The 20245-nt window shown below is 36.7% G+C and overlaps 1 protein-coding gene across 2 annotated transcripts in view; it reads right to left on the minus strand.

The window, feature by feature from the left end:
• The window catches only part of PPP3CA (protein phosphatase 3 catalytic subunit alpha), a 334161-nt gene that overhangs the window by 18906 nt on the left and 295010 nt on the right, over positions 1 to 20245 (minus strand). For both annotated transcript variants that reach the window (XM_086406759.1, XM_086406758.1), the window contains exons 9-10: positions 13125 to 13250; positions 10450 to 10524 (exon numbers count right to left, since the gene is read on the minus strand). In XM_086406759.1, the coding sequence (XP_086262885.1) occupies positions 10450 to 10524; positions 13125 to 13250 (201 nt within the window). The remainder of the gene's footprint in view (positions 1 to 10449; positions 10525 to 13124; positions 13251 to 20245) is intronic.

A 20245-nucleotide genomic window follows, 5' to 3' on the forward strand; every position in this document is an offset into this window, starting at 1 on the left:
AAAGACTGCAGTGAGCTTGCATCTGATGAGGTCCCAGGCTGATCGTCTTTAGGAATGAAGACACATGTAGGCTGAGGATGTAAAAATGGATTCCCTTACTCCTCTTGAAATCCCTTTGGGGAATCCCAGTAGTCCAAATACTCTGGCATGAAGATAACTGCTCTATCAAGAATTATATCACCCAATTTCTACAGGTGATAGCTGTTGGAAGATCTCCTTGACCAGCCATAACTGGAGAATCCTGCATTGTTGATCCATTTAGGGTCAGTGCTGGTTTAACCTAGTTCAATGAGATTGGAGGTGTTGCTCCTCCCATAATAGCTGTGTGTGTGCTTATGTAGGTTATTCTATTGGAGAAAAACACCTTCAAAATAACAAATTAAAAAATCTCTGTAAAAATTGATCTTTTTGAGGACTACAACCTAAAATGTGTGGAATACCTAATTTTGATTCTAACAATACTATATCAAATATCTATAGGTGATAAAATTGAGACATAATGACTACTCGTTCCAAACCACTCCAAACCACATATTCTGAATTTCTTCCATATGTTTTTTAGCTCAACTAAAATCTCAGCATGTAATAGGCCCTACAATGGTGTGATATTTGGCATAGGGCTAGTCTGTCTTACATATCATTTTGAAAGCATCAGAGGATCCTTGAAAATATGTATATTTTTTAAATAAAAAGACTCTCCTATGTAGCGGATTTTTAAAAAGGCCAGCACAGTCTAGAATATTTATTCTAATTTCTCTTGTCATAAAACATAACTGGATTCTTTGGATAGGAAGTCTTAAAAATGTACAGACTACTCCTAAATGTCAAATAACTGTCATTATTTGGTTATCTTAAATACATAGTTAAAAGCTACTTTCATTTCCAAGTGTTAATTTGATTCCACGGACTTTTGTTCTCTGAGACACTGTGTTCCATCTGTTCAATGATTCCCTGGTATAACTGCAGAAATTGGCTATAAGCATAATTATAACTTGGGTAAAAATTAGACTTTAGATTAGGAAGCTTGGTTATTTTTTGAGATACTCTCACATATTCAGCTTATGCCTTACAGAGGACATTTCAGTTTATCTATATTTGCCCAAGTGGAAACTAGTAGCATGTGAAATGCCATTTTGGATTGACTTCATTATCATAACAGACATGCATCGATTTTATGAACTGACAATGAAAATAAAAGCAAAATAAGATGAAATAACAAGTGTCAAGCTAATAATGGAGATGTATTGCCTATAGAAGAAACACTCATAATGCCTGGATGTTTAACCTATCAAGGATTATTCTGAATATAGATGAGGATATAACAGTTGAACAATGTACTTATTAAGGACCTAATTGGGCATACATACTAAATGCTGGAAGAATGCATTTAGACCAGTGCCAGGTACCATGCTACCTGCTGAAGCACTTAGCACAGATCTTTGATACATGATACTCAAAAATGTCTTTTCTTTATATTAAGAAGCAAATGCTTGTGCAGAGGTGAACAGTCCAGTTCTTCTAACAGTAGCATTTCTCACTGTAAATTAAAAGGCCGATCGTGTGATCTTCATTAATATCAAATTGCCTAGTTGGTGGCCTCAGTTGTGTTTTGTGCTAAACACTGGCTAAAGGCCGGACCGCAGACGATGTTAGTTCACTAGGGAAGAATAGAAGCCAGGATGCTAATGGCCTTGAGTCAAAAAAAAAAAAAAAAAAAAAGACCATTCCACAAAGATGGGCGACCAAATAAAATCAAGATTTCTGTTTCTTTAAAATTCTGAGAAAAACTGGATGAAATGTCATAGCTTCTCATAAGCTAAGAGTAAAAACGAAGGGGAAAAGTTGATTTTTAGGAGAGCAAGAGTAGACTACCCTGATAGAAAAATATTTTTAAACTTTAGATTTTCTGAGCATTTATTAAAGCTTTTCATATAGCCTTTAAACATGCCACTTGAGATCAAACAACTATAAAGAGAATGTTTTACAAACCTTGGACTTATAACAACTCTGCCATTGTTCAATCAATTAGTAATTATTCTAAGTACAATCTTCAGATTAAGAAGTTGGACCCACAAAATGCTTTACTACAAAGAAAGTGGTGCTTCCCTGGTGTCTCACAGGTTAAAGCATCTGCCTGCAATGTAGGAGACCCAGGTTCAATCCCTGGGTCAGGAAAATCCCCTGGAGAAGGAAATGGCAACCCACTGCAGTATTCTTGCCTACAGAATCCCATGGACAGAGGAGCCTGGCAAGCTATGGTCTATGGGGCTGCAGAGAGTTGGACATGATTGAGCAACTAACACACTTACTTATTAATAGGGAGAGAGCTGTATATAACGTTTAGTTCATTCTGCAAAGTCTGCATTTTCTGTAATGTGAAATTATGCCAGCTAATAAACTCATTTGTGCAAAATCATGTAGTATTAAGAAGAGAAAAAAGTACCTTTAATATCTGTGTTATTATATCATTTAAGTTGGCAATTTAAAAAGATTTTCATTATTGTAATCACAAAAAGTCAGACTTGATGATACTGGCTACACTATGATGGCTACCCAGGCATCTTGTTTGGTAGTTCAGGCCCCCAAATATTAATAGCCCTATATATGGATGGGAATTTATACCCTAGTATCTAGTAAATATCTGTGTACATTTTTAGACATGTTTCAGTTTTAATAATATACTGGATATAAATTTTGTTTCCTTTTTATAGCATAATCATGATGAAAAAAGGCAGTTACTTGTACTATGAAGGGAACAAAGTATAAAGGATACATTTATGTGACCAAACTGATTTAGCCTCTAAATCACACACTGAAATATTAATTTTAAAAAATTAACAATAAACTGGAAAGTAATTAACAAAAGTATGACAAGCAACCACAAAGACTTTTACAAAATATTGACTAGTCTTTCTTTTTATAGATGTCTTCCTTTCCTTTCTCCAATTACATAATGCAAATTCAGGTATTTTTAAAAAGATACGAGAACTTAAAACTGATAAGCTGATATCCATCTTTGACATGTAAGTTTTTGGAAAAATTACATGGATTTCTCACATGGTCATACTTCTTAAAACAGTAAAATACACAAAGTGTTTTTCTTTCCTTCATCAGAAGAGAACAAGAAAGATGTCCTTACGTTTCCTCCAACTATCAAATATTTTATTCCAATTTACACTCCTTCCTCCAACCATCTAAATCTCTGTGAAAGCAACCTATTTAAAATTGGTTTCTTATTGTACTATACTCTCAGCTCAATGAAGGCAGAGACCATGTGTTTATTTACCACTGAATATACAGATATGGTATTCTATGAATATTTTATATAGAAATTTAAAAATAATAGAGAAAATAAAATAGAAATATACCATGATATAAAAATTGAAGTGCTTTGAGTTTTATTTTAGTATTTGGCTTTTTAGAAAATAATTTCAATTTTCTGTTTTAGCTATTATAAACATTAAACAAATTTTGCTATTTGCCTCTTTCCAATAATCTTTTATCTGACCAAATGACAGCCTAATATTTCATTTTCTGGTTTTCTGGTAAGATTTATATTTCATAGTAATTTTTATGCATTTGGTGCAAATATTTTTAAACAGCTGCTGCTTGAACTGCTCCACAATCCTGGTTCTCACTGTCTTTCCCTCATCACTCTTTTCTCTATTTCATTTGTTTGTCTTTCTTCAGCTTCATAAAGAAGGGATACTTTTCCTGACCAGTGCTCAATTTTCTGATGTTTCCTTCCACGTCAGTAACTTTGGAGGCACATTTGACTCTTAGTAGGTTCAATTGTGACTTTTAACACAAAGCCTCAGTCACCTGCTCCAGTTTCATTCCCAAATTCCAGGGCTCCATTTCCAAATCCTGTTTGGATGTTTCCAGAGCCATGTCACTTTTACTCAAACTCATGTCTGTCACTAAACCAAGGGTTCCCAACTTTCGGGATCTAATGCCTGATGACCTGAGGTGGAGCTGATATAATAACAATGGAAATAAAGTGCAGAATAAACGTGATGCGCTTGAACCATCCTTAAACCAGCCTCTTCCCCCTGCCCCCACCAACACCCCCCCCCCCCACACATCCCTGGCCCGTGGAAAAACTGTCTTCCATGAAACAGGTTTCTGGTGCCAAAAAGGTTGGGGATTGCGACACTAAACTCATCTTTCTCCTGAAATGGATGAAGTTTTTCCATAACTGTTCTCATCCTCCTAGGTACCAAGGTTTGAACCATCCAAACCTGCTTTGGTTTCCTTTGCCCACTGATTCCATAGTTGTAAGTCCTTGGCCGCTCTCTGGAATAGCTCCCTCTTTCTTCTATTATTGAAACTATCATTGTTCCAATCTAGTCACCTCAACCTTGAAATACTGTATTCAGTTTCTAAATTATAACCCAACTCATCCTTTGTTCTTTCTCCAAGCATTTTTCCAAGCTTGGAAAAAGTATTTGCTTTCTCTCAAACACAGCTTTTAAGATGACGGCAGGTTATGCTAAGAGTTGATAGAACAAGAATCATATGGCCACTGTGCCCTCAGAGCTCTTGTTTGGTAATATGTCTAAACATTTCTTTGAATTTTTTCATATTAAATGTAATACTTTTGCTCCCAAACTGCCAATTATTATAGGACATAATTTTTTTTTTTTTCCTTCAGATTGGGAACCTGAAATGTGAGATGCTGAAATCAGCTGCTCAGAAATGACAGTGATTACAGCCATAGGAAGAGCTCTAAGCTAATGGTTCTCTGTATATGTGCTGCCAGACGCACAAAGCAGAAGGGAGTTTTTAAGATGACATTCATCTCAGACACTCATCATGGCAAACAAATACAGCTTTGGTAGAAAATGCTTTACCCGAGTCCTTAAAGAGGTATTCCTCAAGGACCAGTAAGATGTCACATAAGTCCTACTAATTTCCAACTTCGCACTTTAAAACGTTCTGCATAATTTTTTAAAGTTAGACAGAAAGCAGTGGGGAGACACTCTGGAACCTGTGATATTAGATTTGAAGAATTATCTAATAACCCAAAGCAGATGATGGAAGATAATTTTCTTGTATACAATTTACATGGTTTCGTAGAGGCATGCAAAAAACTGCTCTGATTCCATATTCGGTGACTTGCCTGTGGTTAACATTAGGATAAGGCAAAAACGTGGATAAAGGACAAGAGTTCCGCCATGTGGTTTGCTCCTTTAGATGAAAGCAGAGACATAAATTCTAATTTAGTCCTAAGTCTTTCCAGGGCAGCTTGAAACTATACTTGGCTTGAAATGTATTAGTTTTTATTATTTTTTCTTTCTTATTCTACAGGATTTCAGTTTTACCTCCACAGTTCTTTTCTGTTAGCCAGACTTATCACATAGCACCGTCTCAAACATAATTTGCTTACATATATGTACATATACATATATATAAGATAGTGATCTCAGAGTCTAAGATTTTAGACAAAAAGAAAGTTCCAAATAAATATTTCTAACTCATGAAACTGTTATTAGGCTTTTAAGGCTATTCCAGACTTCCTTATTATAATACTGAACAGTAAAGAAAGCTTTGTGATGGAGATTGCTTGATTTCTGTCAGTTTTTCTGCCCCCCACTCCAAAACACTTTGGAATCACTTACTAATCCGTGCTCTGAAATTAGTCTTCTTCATTAATGAGAATTAACTACTAAATGAGATACATCTACTTGGACTTCGTTCTTCGCTGACATATACTGGGGAATAACAAACCCAAATTAAAACCAGACTATCCTTTTATCATCCAAAATCAGAAGTGGAAACAGGAATCAAAGACCCCGATACATATAAACCAGATCCTCAAAAGACATTCAGTTGGCATTAAACTGCCTCAAAACTTTACAAGATAACAGAAGTTTTGTATTTTATTTTCAACAGAAAAGAACCACAGACCAATTTAAAACAGTGATCTTTTTCTAGACAGGCTATCAAATTCCTTTATTTGTAAGGCAGAAGCTGAGGAGCAGAAATTCATGACACGATTTCTACCCAGCAGAAGCCTAGGCAAGCCAGGAGACTTTTTGTCTATTCAGATGCAATAAAATTTTTCTCATTATCAAACACATAACTTCTTGGAGTGAATTAAGGTTAAAGGAGTAAAACAAAACTATTTTATTTGCTCTGACTTTCATGGTCAAATGATTGTGCAAAAAATCTATTTCTTTATTTTATGGCTATTTAACAGAACAAACTAAAGTATATTATGCTTCGCTAATCGTGTTGTTTTGCAAAAAAAAAAAAAGAAGCTCATCATGCTGTTAACAATTCAAGCACTATAACAATAGCTTGTGGAAAGTTCAAGAGTCTGAGAAACAGGCAGACATTGGCATGAATCCAGGCTCCATGAGTTCACTAGCTCTTTGACCTTAGGTTTTAACCTCACTGCCCTGAGCTCTGTATGGAAAACCAGGATAATCATAGCACCTATATCAAAAAGTTGTCTTGAGGATTAGGGACAATATAAATCACCTAGGAAATTTCCATAACATAATTCATAGTTTTTGCTGGTCAAAAGGGTAAGAGTTAATACAGATAAACCACTTGGAATGATGCCTAACACCTAAGCGTTAGCTGTGGCCACGTTCATTGTCAAGTGGTGAAGGAGAGCTGACAGAACCCACAGGAAAAGAAGCAAAACGAACCCCACACCTAGCACTCCTCAAGGACATGAGGAGAATTCCTATCCGTGACAGACTTTATAAAACTAACAAGCCCCTTGATAAGGTCCTCTGAGAGGCACGGTCTGTAAAGGCCCATTGTTGTTTATTCACTAGGTCATGTCTGACTCTGCAAGTCCATGGGCTGTAGCCCGCCAGGCTCCTCTGTCCATGGGGTTTCCCAGGCAAGAATACTGAAGTGGGTTGCCATTTTCTTCTCCAGGGGATCTTCCCGACCCAGAAATCAAACCTGCTCTCCTGCACTGAAACAGGCAGATTCATTACCACTGAGCCACCAGGCAAAGGCACCATTACTACCCTGGATTTTATAGCTGATGTTGGATATCAAGCAAAATATGGAGAAAGGTTTGATAAAGACTCATCAAGAGATGTCTTCTCTTTAGAATATGCAGCAAGTTAAGGAAGAGCTTTAATTAAGTCCTTTGATGTCTTCTGATTCCTGCTTTCACCTCTGGACTGATAGAACATAGGGCCAGGCCCCAGAGAGAAACAGACACTGCAGGCTGCCTAAAGGAGGAACAGGGTGGGAGAATGGAACCTTGATCCTCAGGTTGAAAATAACATCATACAAAAAGAGCAAAAAAAAAAAAACCTACAAGATAAGTTCTCAATAAACTCTTGTCCCCCAAAGAGTTAAATAGTTCTGGGAAGATTCTCAAGTTGTTCTCTGAGTAGCTTTGAGGAAATCCATAATTTCTGTGTCATGATAAATAAAGCACTAAAGAACATTTCTGATGATTTACTCTGAAATGTATACCACCCTAAGTTAAACACATTTTTAACGAAAACTTTACTTCTGTTTTCCTTTTCTTTCTCATAAATTCTCAAATTTATGAGATATGAGCATTTAGAAGTTGGAGCTGTTTCTCTGCAGAAATGATCTAAGATTCAAACATGGTAGTGGACGACCCCACCCTTACGGCAGAAAGTGACGAGGAATAAAAAGCCTCTTGATGAAAGTGAAAGTGGAGAGTGAAAAAGTTGGCTCAAAGCTCAACATTCAGAAAACAAAGATCATGGCATCCGGTCCCATCACTTCTTGGGAACTAGATGGGGAAACAGTGGAAACAGTGTCAGACTTTATTTTTTGGGGCTCCAAAATCACTGCAGATGGTGACTGCAGCCATGAAATTAAAAGATGCTTACTCCTTGGAAGGAAAGGTATGACCAACCTAGATAGCATATTCAAAAGCAGAGACATTACTTTGCCAACAAAGGTCCTGCTAGTCAAGGCTATGGTTTTTCCAGTGGTCATGTATGGATGTGAGAGTTGGACTGTGAAGAAGGCTGAGCGCTGAAGAATTGATGCTTTTGAAGTGTGGTGTTGGAGAAGACTCTTGAGAGTCCCTTGGACTGCAAGGAGGTCCAACCTGTCCATTCTGAAGGAGATCGGCCCTGGGATTTCTTTGGAAGGAATGATGCTAAAGCTGAAACTCCAGTACTTTGGCCACTTCATGTGAAGAGCTGACTCATTGGAAAAGACTCCGATGCTGGGAGGAGTTGGGGGCAGGAGGAGAAGGGGACGACAGAGGATGAGATGGCTGGATGGCATCACCGACTCGATGGACGTGAGTCTGAGTGAACTCCGGGGGTTGGTGATGGATAGGGAGGCCTGGTGTGCTGCGATTCATGGGGTCGCAAAGAGTCAGACACGACTGAGCGACTGAACTGAACTGAGTAAGAGCACTGGTCTGCTTAGAAAGAAAAGAATTCTTCCAAGTGCCCTGAAAAGGACACGCACTTCTATCATTGGCATGAACAGGTTTAAAAGCAACTGCTGATGACCACAGCACATTGATTAGAACTAATTATTTTAAAGCAGAGGAAGTTCCAAAATGCATCCTTTCATGTTAGTGACTAAGCAAGTGGGTAAAGGAACTCACTAAATGAAGTAAACCTGAGCCAGTCTTGGTGATACTCAACTGTGCAGGAAACACCAGCACTGTTGAAATGAGCAGGTGCTTTTGGCTTTAGGATCTGGCAGCACACAGTAGGTGCTCAATATATATTTACTGAATGAGTGAATTAACATGTAATTACAATCATATGCAGGGCTACTTATTTCATACCATGTGCTATATATTTAATATTATTGGTCAATAAACCTTGCTAAAACAGAGATTTGTTTACAGAGCAACACCTCTGTATTAATGCTACTTAATCTTCTTTTTTGAGGAGTTACAGAAACATAGTAAAAGGTATCTATTACAAAATGCTTGTTGACTTTTAAGATTTAAATTTCATCAGGTTAGTATTCTTTCTTGAGGGAAAAAGAATATCTTTCTAACCTTCCATTAGGAAGATTTAGTATCTCTTAGATGGTATTATAACTATCTAATATATATAGATAGTTATATATGGTATATAACCATCTAACTATACCTGGAAAAGTTAACAATGGCAAACTGTGGCTTTAACATATGAAACAGCTAGAATCTGGATAAAGCACAGAACATCCACTGGTTTTCTGAATATTTTAAAATATATCAATATGTTTACTTAAGAAAGTTCTTACAAACTATTTTTTTTAGCTCTTCTAATCTAGTAAAAGTTTAAAAAAATTCTTTTCTTCCCTGTATTGTACATTCCCTTGCAGTGTGATATATGACTAAAGAATAGTAACATGGAGACAAGTAATGAAGACAAGAGAAGTTAAGGAAGGAGAAAAACCTTGAGATAGTAGAAATAATTGTACACTTTAAATTTACCTAAGTATATAGACTGTATGTATGTGAGTGAATGGACACTTTCATTTTATTTTTGCCTAAAGAGTTAGGTATTCTGCAAAGACTTAGGTACTCTAAGAGTTAGTTAGGTATTCTAATACAAATTAGATGTGATTTGTATTAAGCTCAAATAAATATTAAATCATGCTGTTCAGACAGTAACTTTCAGAAAAGGCTACATTCTTGCTTCATTTTACACATGTACAGTTTCAAAAGGCAAAAATTGTATCAATTTAAACTTTCCACAATATCTAGTTTCCACTGCTACCATTCCCTTTTATTTGATAATGTCTTACTTTATTGATATTTTATGTTTACACATCAGTCTCTCCAATCAGACTGAAACTTCTTCTTAAGTCTTTAATGCATTTTGGAATCCTGAGTGCCCTGTGCAGAGTAGGCACATGTTAAACATTTATGGAAATGAATTTTGCTCTTGCACTTTCCTCTTCCAACTACATTTTTGTATATTACCATCCCTTTTAGGGCCCTTTTGTAAGAGCCAGAGTAATTTTTCTCTCTATCCACATCAGGAATCTTTGTCTTTTATAGAAAGTGTACTCCCTGAAGGTAACAAATACAAAATAGTATTTTTAAAAAACAGTAATAAAAAAACCTAATAATTTATTTAATTATTACAGATATGAACAGATATTAAGTTGACATAAATATCAATATGTCAATGTGTAAGTTATGTTTTATCATAGATATCAAAATTTGAATAACTGACAGGAACAATTGCACTAAAAGAGCCAAAAAAGTGACTTAGCAATGTGAGCTACTGAAAGATGGTTATTCAAGTACTTAACTGCTTCAACTATGTTTTCAAGGTGATGGGAAAATTCTCTCATGGATTTTGTTTCTTATATTTCTTCAAAGCAACTATAAAATATCATAACATTGTTCATTCTCAACAGTATATTATTTACACATAATCTGAATCTTAGAAATTTATTCTTAGGGTTATCTGTAAGATGCCAAGTAACTACCTAGTAAACTGAATTAGCTCAAAGGCTCAAGGCTCTTACCATCAAATCCATCTTCTTCTGACCCTAGTTCATCGTCTGAGCAGATGTTGAGGACATTTACCAGCATCTCAGTCACTGAGGAGACAAAGGAAAGAAAGAAAAAATAGTCTAAAACATTTACTGTAATATTAATTATTACTCTGGCACTGTTAATGAGCAGGCTTGGCAGTAACATTCTTACCTATATTGAAGATGGAATTTCCTGCATAATAGTTTTTATAAAATTCAGATCATAAAAGATATCAGGCTTTGTGTTTCTATGTAGACTTTATATTATTAAAATTATCAGCTCATGCCTACAAAATCTAATGGAAACATTGACCAGGTATCAGTCAATAGATACTGGACCAAAGAAAAATGTGGATGTGAATATAGTATACATCTATGAAGGAGAAAATGCTTTTTAATTTTTATTTATTTGTGCAAAAATGCTGTTAGATTTAGACAAGGTTACAAACATTAGGTTCATAGGGATCAAGTGAATGCTGGAGCTCTTTTTAATTTTTAGTCCCCCAGAGAACTCAGTTTAGTGATAGAAATATGGCTTGTGTTTACAAAAAACTGATAATTGATGAACTAATATATTTGACATAGCTTTGAGAATATTGATTTAAAAAATTAATGTGTTGATATATATCATTAAATTTCATTTTCAAAAAGGTTTTACAAATGAAGCTTAGATAAGTCTAATAAGAAATTTACTTGAGTAAATAGATTAAAAGAGGGCTGTATAAAAGCATTATACACAGAAATTAGTACTGCAACACTTTATACTAAGTTACATGTTATTTGTGTTAAACATTTTTAAAAGTTAGGTTGGGTTCTATCATGAGTGTGAAAAGAAGCTTGTCCAGTATTTCTTCAAGAGTTCAGTTTTAAAATCAATGTTCTTCTAGCATTAAAGATATATGTGAAAGGGTGAAACTTCAGTGGGGCCAACATTAACCCAGAGCTTCAGTTTCATTATCAAAAATAAGTTATGTACACATATATATTACTATATTCTTTTGTTACAGATGTTCAAAAAATCTGATTAATTAATGGAAACAACCCACATGAAGGGTGTTCAAGGATAGTTGTCAGGATTCTCAGTGCTTTTCTGTCCATGCTATGATCTGATGGGTGCAAGGAAGTGGTGACATGGAGTAGAACCGGGAACATTTATCTATTAAAATTAAAATTTACTGACTCTTAAAATTTACTTTTGACTTGTTTTGGTGTTGAAGGGGAAGACTTCTTTGATGACAATTCATAACTTCTTGGGTTTAATCATTAAAGGACATTTAAAGAAAAAAACAAGGATTGTAGGAAAATATTATACATATTAATATATTACATATATGTATGAATGTAAATACACAATATTTCAGAAAAATGCACAGCTTTTCTCTAAAATTCCCCCACAGGCCATTATTTTTCTAAAACAAGTGCCAGCTCTTATGTTTATTACAATGTCTATTCCCTTTCTCTGTGATGCTCAAGACTTGGCTTGAGGAATGATCCAGACTATCACCATCATGCCTCCTGAATGGAAAACTCAAGTTCAGTGGGTGCAGGCTTTTCCTCAAAATTTTTGTTGCAGTTTAGGTCAAAATACAAAAAAACAAATAAAGGGGGACTGAAGGAAAGAAAGAAAAGACCAATTCTTCTGAAAAACTGGAGCATGCTAATAAACAACTTTTAAAATATACATTTTTCTCATCTAATGGTCACAATATTTATCACCAATCAGTTGCTCAGTTGTGTCCAACTCTTTGCCACCCATCGTGGCAGGCTCCTCTGTCCATAGGATTTTTCAGGCAAGAATACTGGAGTGGGTCACCATTTCCTCCTCCAGGGGATCTTCCCAACCCAGGGATCCAACCCATGTCTCCTACATTGCAGGTGGATTCTTTGCTGTCAAGCCATTATTATAATGAACTATTTTGTTGTTGTTGTTGTTATTGTACATGCTGTGTTTCAAAATATTGTAAACATTAATCACTTTCATTCAATGATTATTATTAACATCAGAAATGTGAGGAAAGCCTGGTTATCTCAACCTTTTAATTTGACTGGTAGTTTGTAAAATAAAATAGAACTTTTGAATTATAATACAAAGGGGTAAGAAGAGAAGGTAGCCATTATTATAGCTTGAAGCCAGTCAAAACTATGAATTTGTTACTTTAAGTTGGATTATTCTAATAAGATTATGTAAATTATCCTAATAGTTCTCATTTCTTTTATTTCCCCCTTAATTCCATCCATTACATGTTAATAATATGTACAATGACACACTTTCAAATTTCTGCTCCTATGGTGCAGCTTGTGAGTTTTATTGGTTAGACCAAAGGCTTTCTCTTTCTGAATATTTCATGGTAAAAGAGCCACAAGTTTTCTCCTTCCTTCTCATATCATTTTATGTAACACCAACATACATACACTGCCAGGTGTAAGACGGATAGCTGGTGTGAAGTTGCCGTGTAGCAGAGACAGCCCCGTCCAGTGCCCTGTGATGACCTGGAGGGATGGGATGAGGGGAGAGGAGGCAGGCTAGGAAGCCAGGGGAGGTATGTATAATAATGGCTGATTTGCACTGTTGTAACAGAAACCAATGCAACATTGTACAAAAATTTGTTTTAAATATATCTAAAGAAAAAGAAAAAAAAAGAACATCCCAGGATTCCACAACACACCTTTTTCCCCAACAAACGGCAGGGACCAGGTGAAAACATCCATGAAATTTGGAAGCCAGTATGGATGAGGAGAACAGTTGAATTGCCTGATATTCATGACATTGTTCTCATACTTCAATACTGCAGCTGAAAAAAACAAAAAGAAGGAAATTAGATTCACAAGCATATATTTCTGCTTCTACAAATGGCTTGAGTTGATCAAGAGAATGCAACTAATTGACTTAAGCTCCAAAATATCAAGGCAAATAGCTTCATCTGTCATGAATGTTTATACTAGTTATGGATTTAATCTTCACTCAGCGTGATATGTAACTGCAAAATATATGAATGCCATATATGAAAATTCATTATAATTTGGCAAATATATATAAAAAATAGTTAATCAAACACCAGGAATTGGATTAAGCTTTTTTGCAGCCAAGAATATTTTAGTCTTATTTAAAATTTGATGAGACAAATAAAAGTGGCATAGGTAAGTTAGTGCAATATAATAATCTCAAATATCTGAACAGAATTTATTTCTACTGCTTTTAAACCACACTTTTTTTCCCCAGTAGAACTCATAACAGTTGTACAAACAGTTTAAATTAGACTGCAATCTTGACTTAATAAAGTAAAATGTTTGGATTGAATTCTGCCTTAAATAATATGCTGGTATCTGACTCCACCCTTGACTTCCGAAAAGGATGCACCATCCGCAAAGAATAGGAAAATAAATCTGCTTGCTTTACTCTGGTTTGTCTGGTGTCTGTAGGCTGGATTGATACTCATATAGAATGTTATGGGTGAAGAGATGCTAAGAGCACAGCTGATCTGCCTTCTAACCAGGTTCAGAATTTCATCTATAGCAATCAGGACACAGTGTGAGCAGGTCTCTGTGAATACTTTCAATGAAGCAAAAGCTTTACTACTTACTGATCTTAGTTCTCCCTTCTGAAAAAATACAGAACAAGTACACTTCTGTTTCTTTAAACATTAAGAACAATACTCTCATATTGCAGACTTTCTATGATGGCATGATTAGCATCTGTGTGTGCATGCTAAGTCACTTCAGTTGTGTCCAAATCTTTGCAACGCTATGGACTGTAGCCCGCTAGGCTTCTCTGTTCCTGGGATTCTCTAGGCATGAATTCTGGAGTGGGTTGCCATTCCCTCCTCCAGGGGATCTTCCTGATTTGAACTAGCATCTTCTGCGGCTCCTGCACTGCAGGTGGATTCTTTACCATAAAGCCACTTAGGAAGCCCATGATTAGCATTTTCTTAGCAGAAATTACTGAACAGATCCTGATGCTACTGCTAAGTCGCTTCAGTCGTGTCCGACTCTGTGCAACCCCATAGACGGCAGCCCACCAGGTTCTGCCGTCCTTGGGATTCTCCAGGCAAGAACACTGGAGTGGGTTGCCATCCTAAGATGATGTCAAATGAGTTTTTTTATGGCTTTGTCTGGAGGTTTAAAATATAGAAAAATTAATCATTTCACTACCTTAAAATTTTTAGGCTGACTTTATAAGTGAAGGATTAGTTATAGCATGTGATTCCTATGCATAAACACAGGCCTTAAAAATCTTTTTTTTTTAAAATTACTGGAAGTTTACTAGATTTGAGCTTTTGCATCAGTGTCTGCACTAACATCTTTTCTTCTTACTTGATGATATCTTTAACTTAACATTGCTTTCATAGCTCCACATTTTTCTTTTACTTTGAATGTTTTCTCAGAATCTGTGAATTTCCAAATTCTTCCCAGACCTTGGTGCCCAGCTCAAGCACTATCCCCTCTTTGAAATCTTTCCTGATTTCTTCTGATGAGTGTCTTTCCTCTAAATTCCCAAAGCCCTTGACTTAAAGCTCTATTTGCATTTATTATTTAATTTAAATACAGGAATTCTATGTATATACATATATGCCCAATGTCTCCCTGTGTCTGTAAGGAAAAGTACCCTTCAGCAGACTTAATAGTATTTATGTTTGAGTGCTGAAGAATTGATACTTTTGAATTGCATTACTGGAGAAGACTCTTGAGAGTCCCTTGGACTGCAAGGAGATCAAACCAGTCAATCCTAAAGGAAATCAACCCTGAATATTCATCAGAAGGACTGATGCTGAAGCTGAAGCTCCAGTATTTTGGCCACCTGATGAGAAAAGTCTATTCATTGGAAAAGACCCTGATGCTGGGAAAGATTGAGGGCAACAGAAGGCGGCAGCAGAGTGTGAGATGGTTAGATAGCATCACCAACTCAATGGACCTGAATCTAAAACAAACTCTGGGAGATAGTGGAGGACAGAGGAGCCTGGCGTGCTGCAGTCCTTGGAGTCACAAAGGGTCAGACATGACTCAGTGAATGAACAATAACAATGCTTGTTTCACATACCATCTTCTTAGTATAGATGCTCAAAAGCTAAGGACATATCTTGATATTTCCCCCACAATCTTTTTCAAGAAAATTCCTCCTAATCCTTTGACCTTTTCCTCAACCTGTACATCGTATTCTGGATGTCTGTCACATCAGCAATGCGACTGTTAAAGTGTGGCTCAGAACTAATATAATCTTGGGGGGGATGATCAGTGCAGAGTATGGGAAGAATGTATAGTTTTCTGTGATTTGCATACTACATACATCATACTGCAGCTGAACAATAAGTGGATGTTTTCAGCAGCTTACCATTAACAAAAATCATACTTGATAGAGTGAGGTTTTTTCTTTGAATCATATTTCAGGCTGACCAACCCAATTCCAGAGAACAGAATCACAGATGGTTTGGGGACAAGTATTACAGATGGTACATTCAACACTGAGTTACTGCCTTCCTATAGAATACTGAATCCTCCATACACTTCTGTAAACTCATTCTTCTTTGTATTCTTTTTTCATTATCCTATCATTGATTCGATATGTCATTTGGCCTAAGGATACATTCACACAGTATTAAAAACATGCAAAACGAAAAAATCAGGGCAAATGACAACATCGCCTTTGTGAGATTAGAAAGGTGAAGTCCTTTCAGCTTAGCTGCCTGGTCTCTGAGCACCAGCTTCATGGAAATGGTATTTATACTATTTTTAAATACTGCATATTCTTAGTAGGAATGGATCTTCCTGTCTTCGAAAGAATCTTTTAGGTTCTAAGTTGTCTTTTTGAAGAGTAATTTCTTCTCTAAGTTTTCCCCACTTTTTATTAGCTTAGGATGGTGCAGCAGGAAGAGATAAATAAATGTTATAACTGAGAGTACCCAGGAGAAAAGGGAGGCTTTCGATAATATGTCATTTAGTCCTTATTACGAATCTGAAAAACAGATGTGACTGCCCTCATGCTATAGACTAGACTAAGGATCTGAGGTTGAGAAGTAAAATAACTGTCTCAGGATCATGCAACAAGGAACTAGAAGATTTTACTCCCAATTCAAACTCAGCTTTTACTGACACCAAATCCATCCTCTTTCTAACATCCCTCTGTCTCTCCTAAGTGATCAATATTTGAATTTCAGTCCGAGCTATTATACTAATTTAACTTTGAATATGATGTTCATAATTAAAGATGTTTTAGCTTTTTGCCAAAATCCATGTTTGAGAAAAATGAAATACGATGCACATTCACTAGTGTGGATAAAGCTTGTCCAATAGATAAAGCAGAAGTTCTGTTTTGTCACTGGTGACACAAAGCATTTATTCATTTGACACTGGCTCAACACAATTTATCTGCGTGCCTACCGATAATGCAGATACTGTTTACAGATTTTATTTTTGTTTATTAGCAACAGAAATAATACCATTTAATAGAGGCTACATTTTCTAAGCCATCTGCTCTATGTGTTCCCGTGCTCGGGCTTGGTCATTTCAGTCTTGTCTGACTCTCTGTGACCCCATGGACTGTAGCCCACGAGGCTCCACTGTCCATGGGATGCTCCAGGCAAGAATACTGGAGTGGGTTGCCATGCCCTCCTCCAGGGGATCTTCCTGACCCAGGGATTGAACCCGTGTCCCTTACATCTCCTGCATTGGCTGGTGGGTTCTTTATCACTAGTGCCGCTGGGGAAGCCCATCTGCTCTATACCAGGCACTGTATTTGGTGTTTAATAAGCAAATACCTTCACAATATCTCTCAAAAAAGTGGTTCTTATTTACATTTTCAAAATAAGCAGAGAGGTTATTTGCCCAAGGTCACAGATGAGAAGCAGCAAACCTCAGTTTGGTTTTGAATCTGAAGTCCCTCATCTTTTCAGTATTCCACAATATTCTCACCCTAACTGCATAAATCACTCCAGGTCTACCAAGTGCTGGACACAGACTCTCCTTCCACTTTCATTCCTTTTTTAAAAAAGGGAGCACTGGACGGGAAGCCCAGGCGCCCAGGCTGAAGGATGAATGCTGTCATGAATTACTCACAAGACCCAAGAACACTTAATGTCTCTGCGTCTCAGTTACCTCACTTTTTACTACTTGGGTTTATTCGGATAATTTACACAACCTCTTTCAGATCTGAATAATGTTAACTGACTTCTGGAACGAAGCTCTCATCATTAATGCAAAGATTGATGAATGTTCTCAGTAATTCTAAAAGCCGTTAATAGAACCTTTTCCCTTAATTTTCAATATATTAAAAAAATAGCTTTCATTTAAAGATGCAAATGCAGCAATATGCATTCTCTTCTTCAGCCATATAAAATACTCATGCAAATACACTTCTTGAATAATCTTACATTAATAACTTATGACTTTTGATTTTTTTGCATAATATATATATCACAAAAATATATAAAAAAATTCAAACCAGAACAGTCCCAAATATCCAGTCACGAAATTCACAGTTAACATTTCATCTTCCACCTCCCACATCCTCCGCCCCTGCCACCTGCCTCTGTCACTGGAATTACGAAGCTCAACTATAGCCCTAACAGGATGCTCTCCTGTGAAGTACTTGAAAGACACTTATCTCCACCGGCCACATAAATAATACAAACGGTTGTACTTCAAGAATCACTTGAGACCACCTCCTGAGATCTTGTCTGAGAAAGAGAGAGGAAAAAAGAACAAAGTCTATCATCAAGGGCCTCCTTTATTCTGCTGGCAATTATCCATGACCTTGTGTCCTTTAACAACTGTATTAGAGGCCAGGGGACAGAAGATGACGCATATACGGGCCTTAGGTTACTGACCATAATTCAGAACAGACCAGACAGCACGGCACAAATGCTCTTCCACTGCACATGCAGGTGTGAAGAACAGTCAGAAGAAATCTGGTATAAGACAAAGAGTATTAATCTGTTTGGATCTGGAGACCTGACTGCCAGTTCTTTTTCTGATACCAAAATTATGGCAGGAAAGCTATCCAATTAACTGGTCCCATCTTGCTTATGCAGAAGACAGATATCAAATCAGCAACAAAGAGACTGCTCCCAGTTGGGAATAGGAAGGGGCACTGGACCTCTATCATATCTAGTGATATAACAAGGCCCTCTAATATAGTGAAACCTGAGGAACAGCATCTAGATTTTAATTCAGTCTTTTCTCTATCAAACCACGCACTAACTTGCTAGACCAAATCCAAATCTGTAAAATAAAGGGATCTCTCTTACTCAAAAATGGAAATTTTGATGAGACACAAAACCTAGTATTTCACAAAAACTTGGTAACACATCTCAGCATCTTCTTTACAATTGCCATCACCAGGGAGGCTGATGACAGAGCAGTGAATGACAAAGACATAAGGTCAAAAGAGAGCTTCTAGTTTAAGAGAAGTTATCTAAATATTCGACTGTGGTGATAAAGAAGACTCTTGAGAGTCTCTTGGACTTCAAGATCAAAGTAGTCAATCTTAAAGGAAATCAACCCTGAATATTCATTGGAAGGACTGACGCTGAAGCTGAAGCTCCAATACTTTAGCCACTAGAGGTGAAAAGCCGACTCATTGGAAAAGACCCTGATGATGGGAAAGACTGAAGGTAGGAGGAGAAGGGGGCAACAGAGGATGAGATGGTTGGATGGCATCACCGACTCAGTGGACATGAGTTTGCTCCAGGAGAGTGCTGCAGTCCATGTGGTCTCAAAGAGTGAGACACAAGTGGGCAACTGAAGACAACAAGCAAAATATTGCTGACAAGATGCATTTGACTAGCTCACCAAATCATGGGCTGAACACATTCCAAGTGGATTTCAAGAGAAACACAGAGCTCCTTTTCTGAAAGCCTTCAGATTAGTAACTGTAATACTCCCAACATACCTCAGGCATTCTCAACACTACTAGTAGGGTTGTTCAATAGCAGAGAAGAGCCCACCAGAAGAGGAATGATGAAGTTTATTCTTTTGACCCTTCTGCTAACATTTTTCATCTCTTTAACTTTAATTGACTGTGTACTGCCCCCTTCAAAAGACAGGATGGAAGGACAGAAAAGAAACAAAGATGAGAGGAAAGCAAAGGAGGGCTCTTCAGAATCACTGTAAGACATCCAGAACCAGAAATAGCAAGAAAAAAACAGGCATAATAGTCCCAGGATGTTTTTTCCTTTCAACTCTTCTACCCGCAGATGCCCTAGTAGAAAAACTAGCATCAGTGTGTTCTTTTGGCAAAGTCCTACCATCACAGAAGGAGGCATGATAGCTTGATGGATAAAATTCTTGAGGTAGGACTATGTACTCAAAATGTCCTTTGGTGGTGTTTTAAGATTATGTTGGTATGCTTTTTCAAATATATATTTTTCCATAAAGATTACTTTTGGGTGGGGGACAATTTTAATTTAAAAATTTGGGAAGACATATATGTACATTTACATAAATGCCTAGTTATCACACTACACGTTATAGCATCCATGAATACAATCTCTCTGATTCCTTCCATTTAGAAATCTGATTTCTAACTCTTGTTCTCCTTTTTTTTTTTTCCTTCTCCATGTCCTGTACTTGCCTGATGGATTTTGTTTTAAAATGATTCCTTTTTTATTATTAGTAGCCCAGGTAAAAGGCATGACTTAGGTCAAAGGAAATTTACCAGTTCATGAGGGTTGTTATAGTTGGTGAGCAAGGGCTGTTCTTATAACTCACTCTTACTCTATGGCTCATAAGTTCAGGTAAAAGTAAGTATGCAAGTCATTTATTAAGAGGGACTTCAAGTCTTCAATTTGCAGGTAAT

This window comes from Bos grunniens, chromosome 6, assembly GCF_055505025.1.
Source record: "Bos grunniens cultivar Pamir isolate PY7600 chromosome 6, Bosgru_T2T1.0, whole genome shotgun sequence".
In the NCBI taxonomy this organism is placed as follows: domain Eukaryota; kingdom Metazoa; phylum Chordata; class Mammalia; order Artiodactyla; family Bovidae; genus Bos; species Bos grunniens.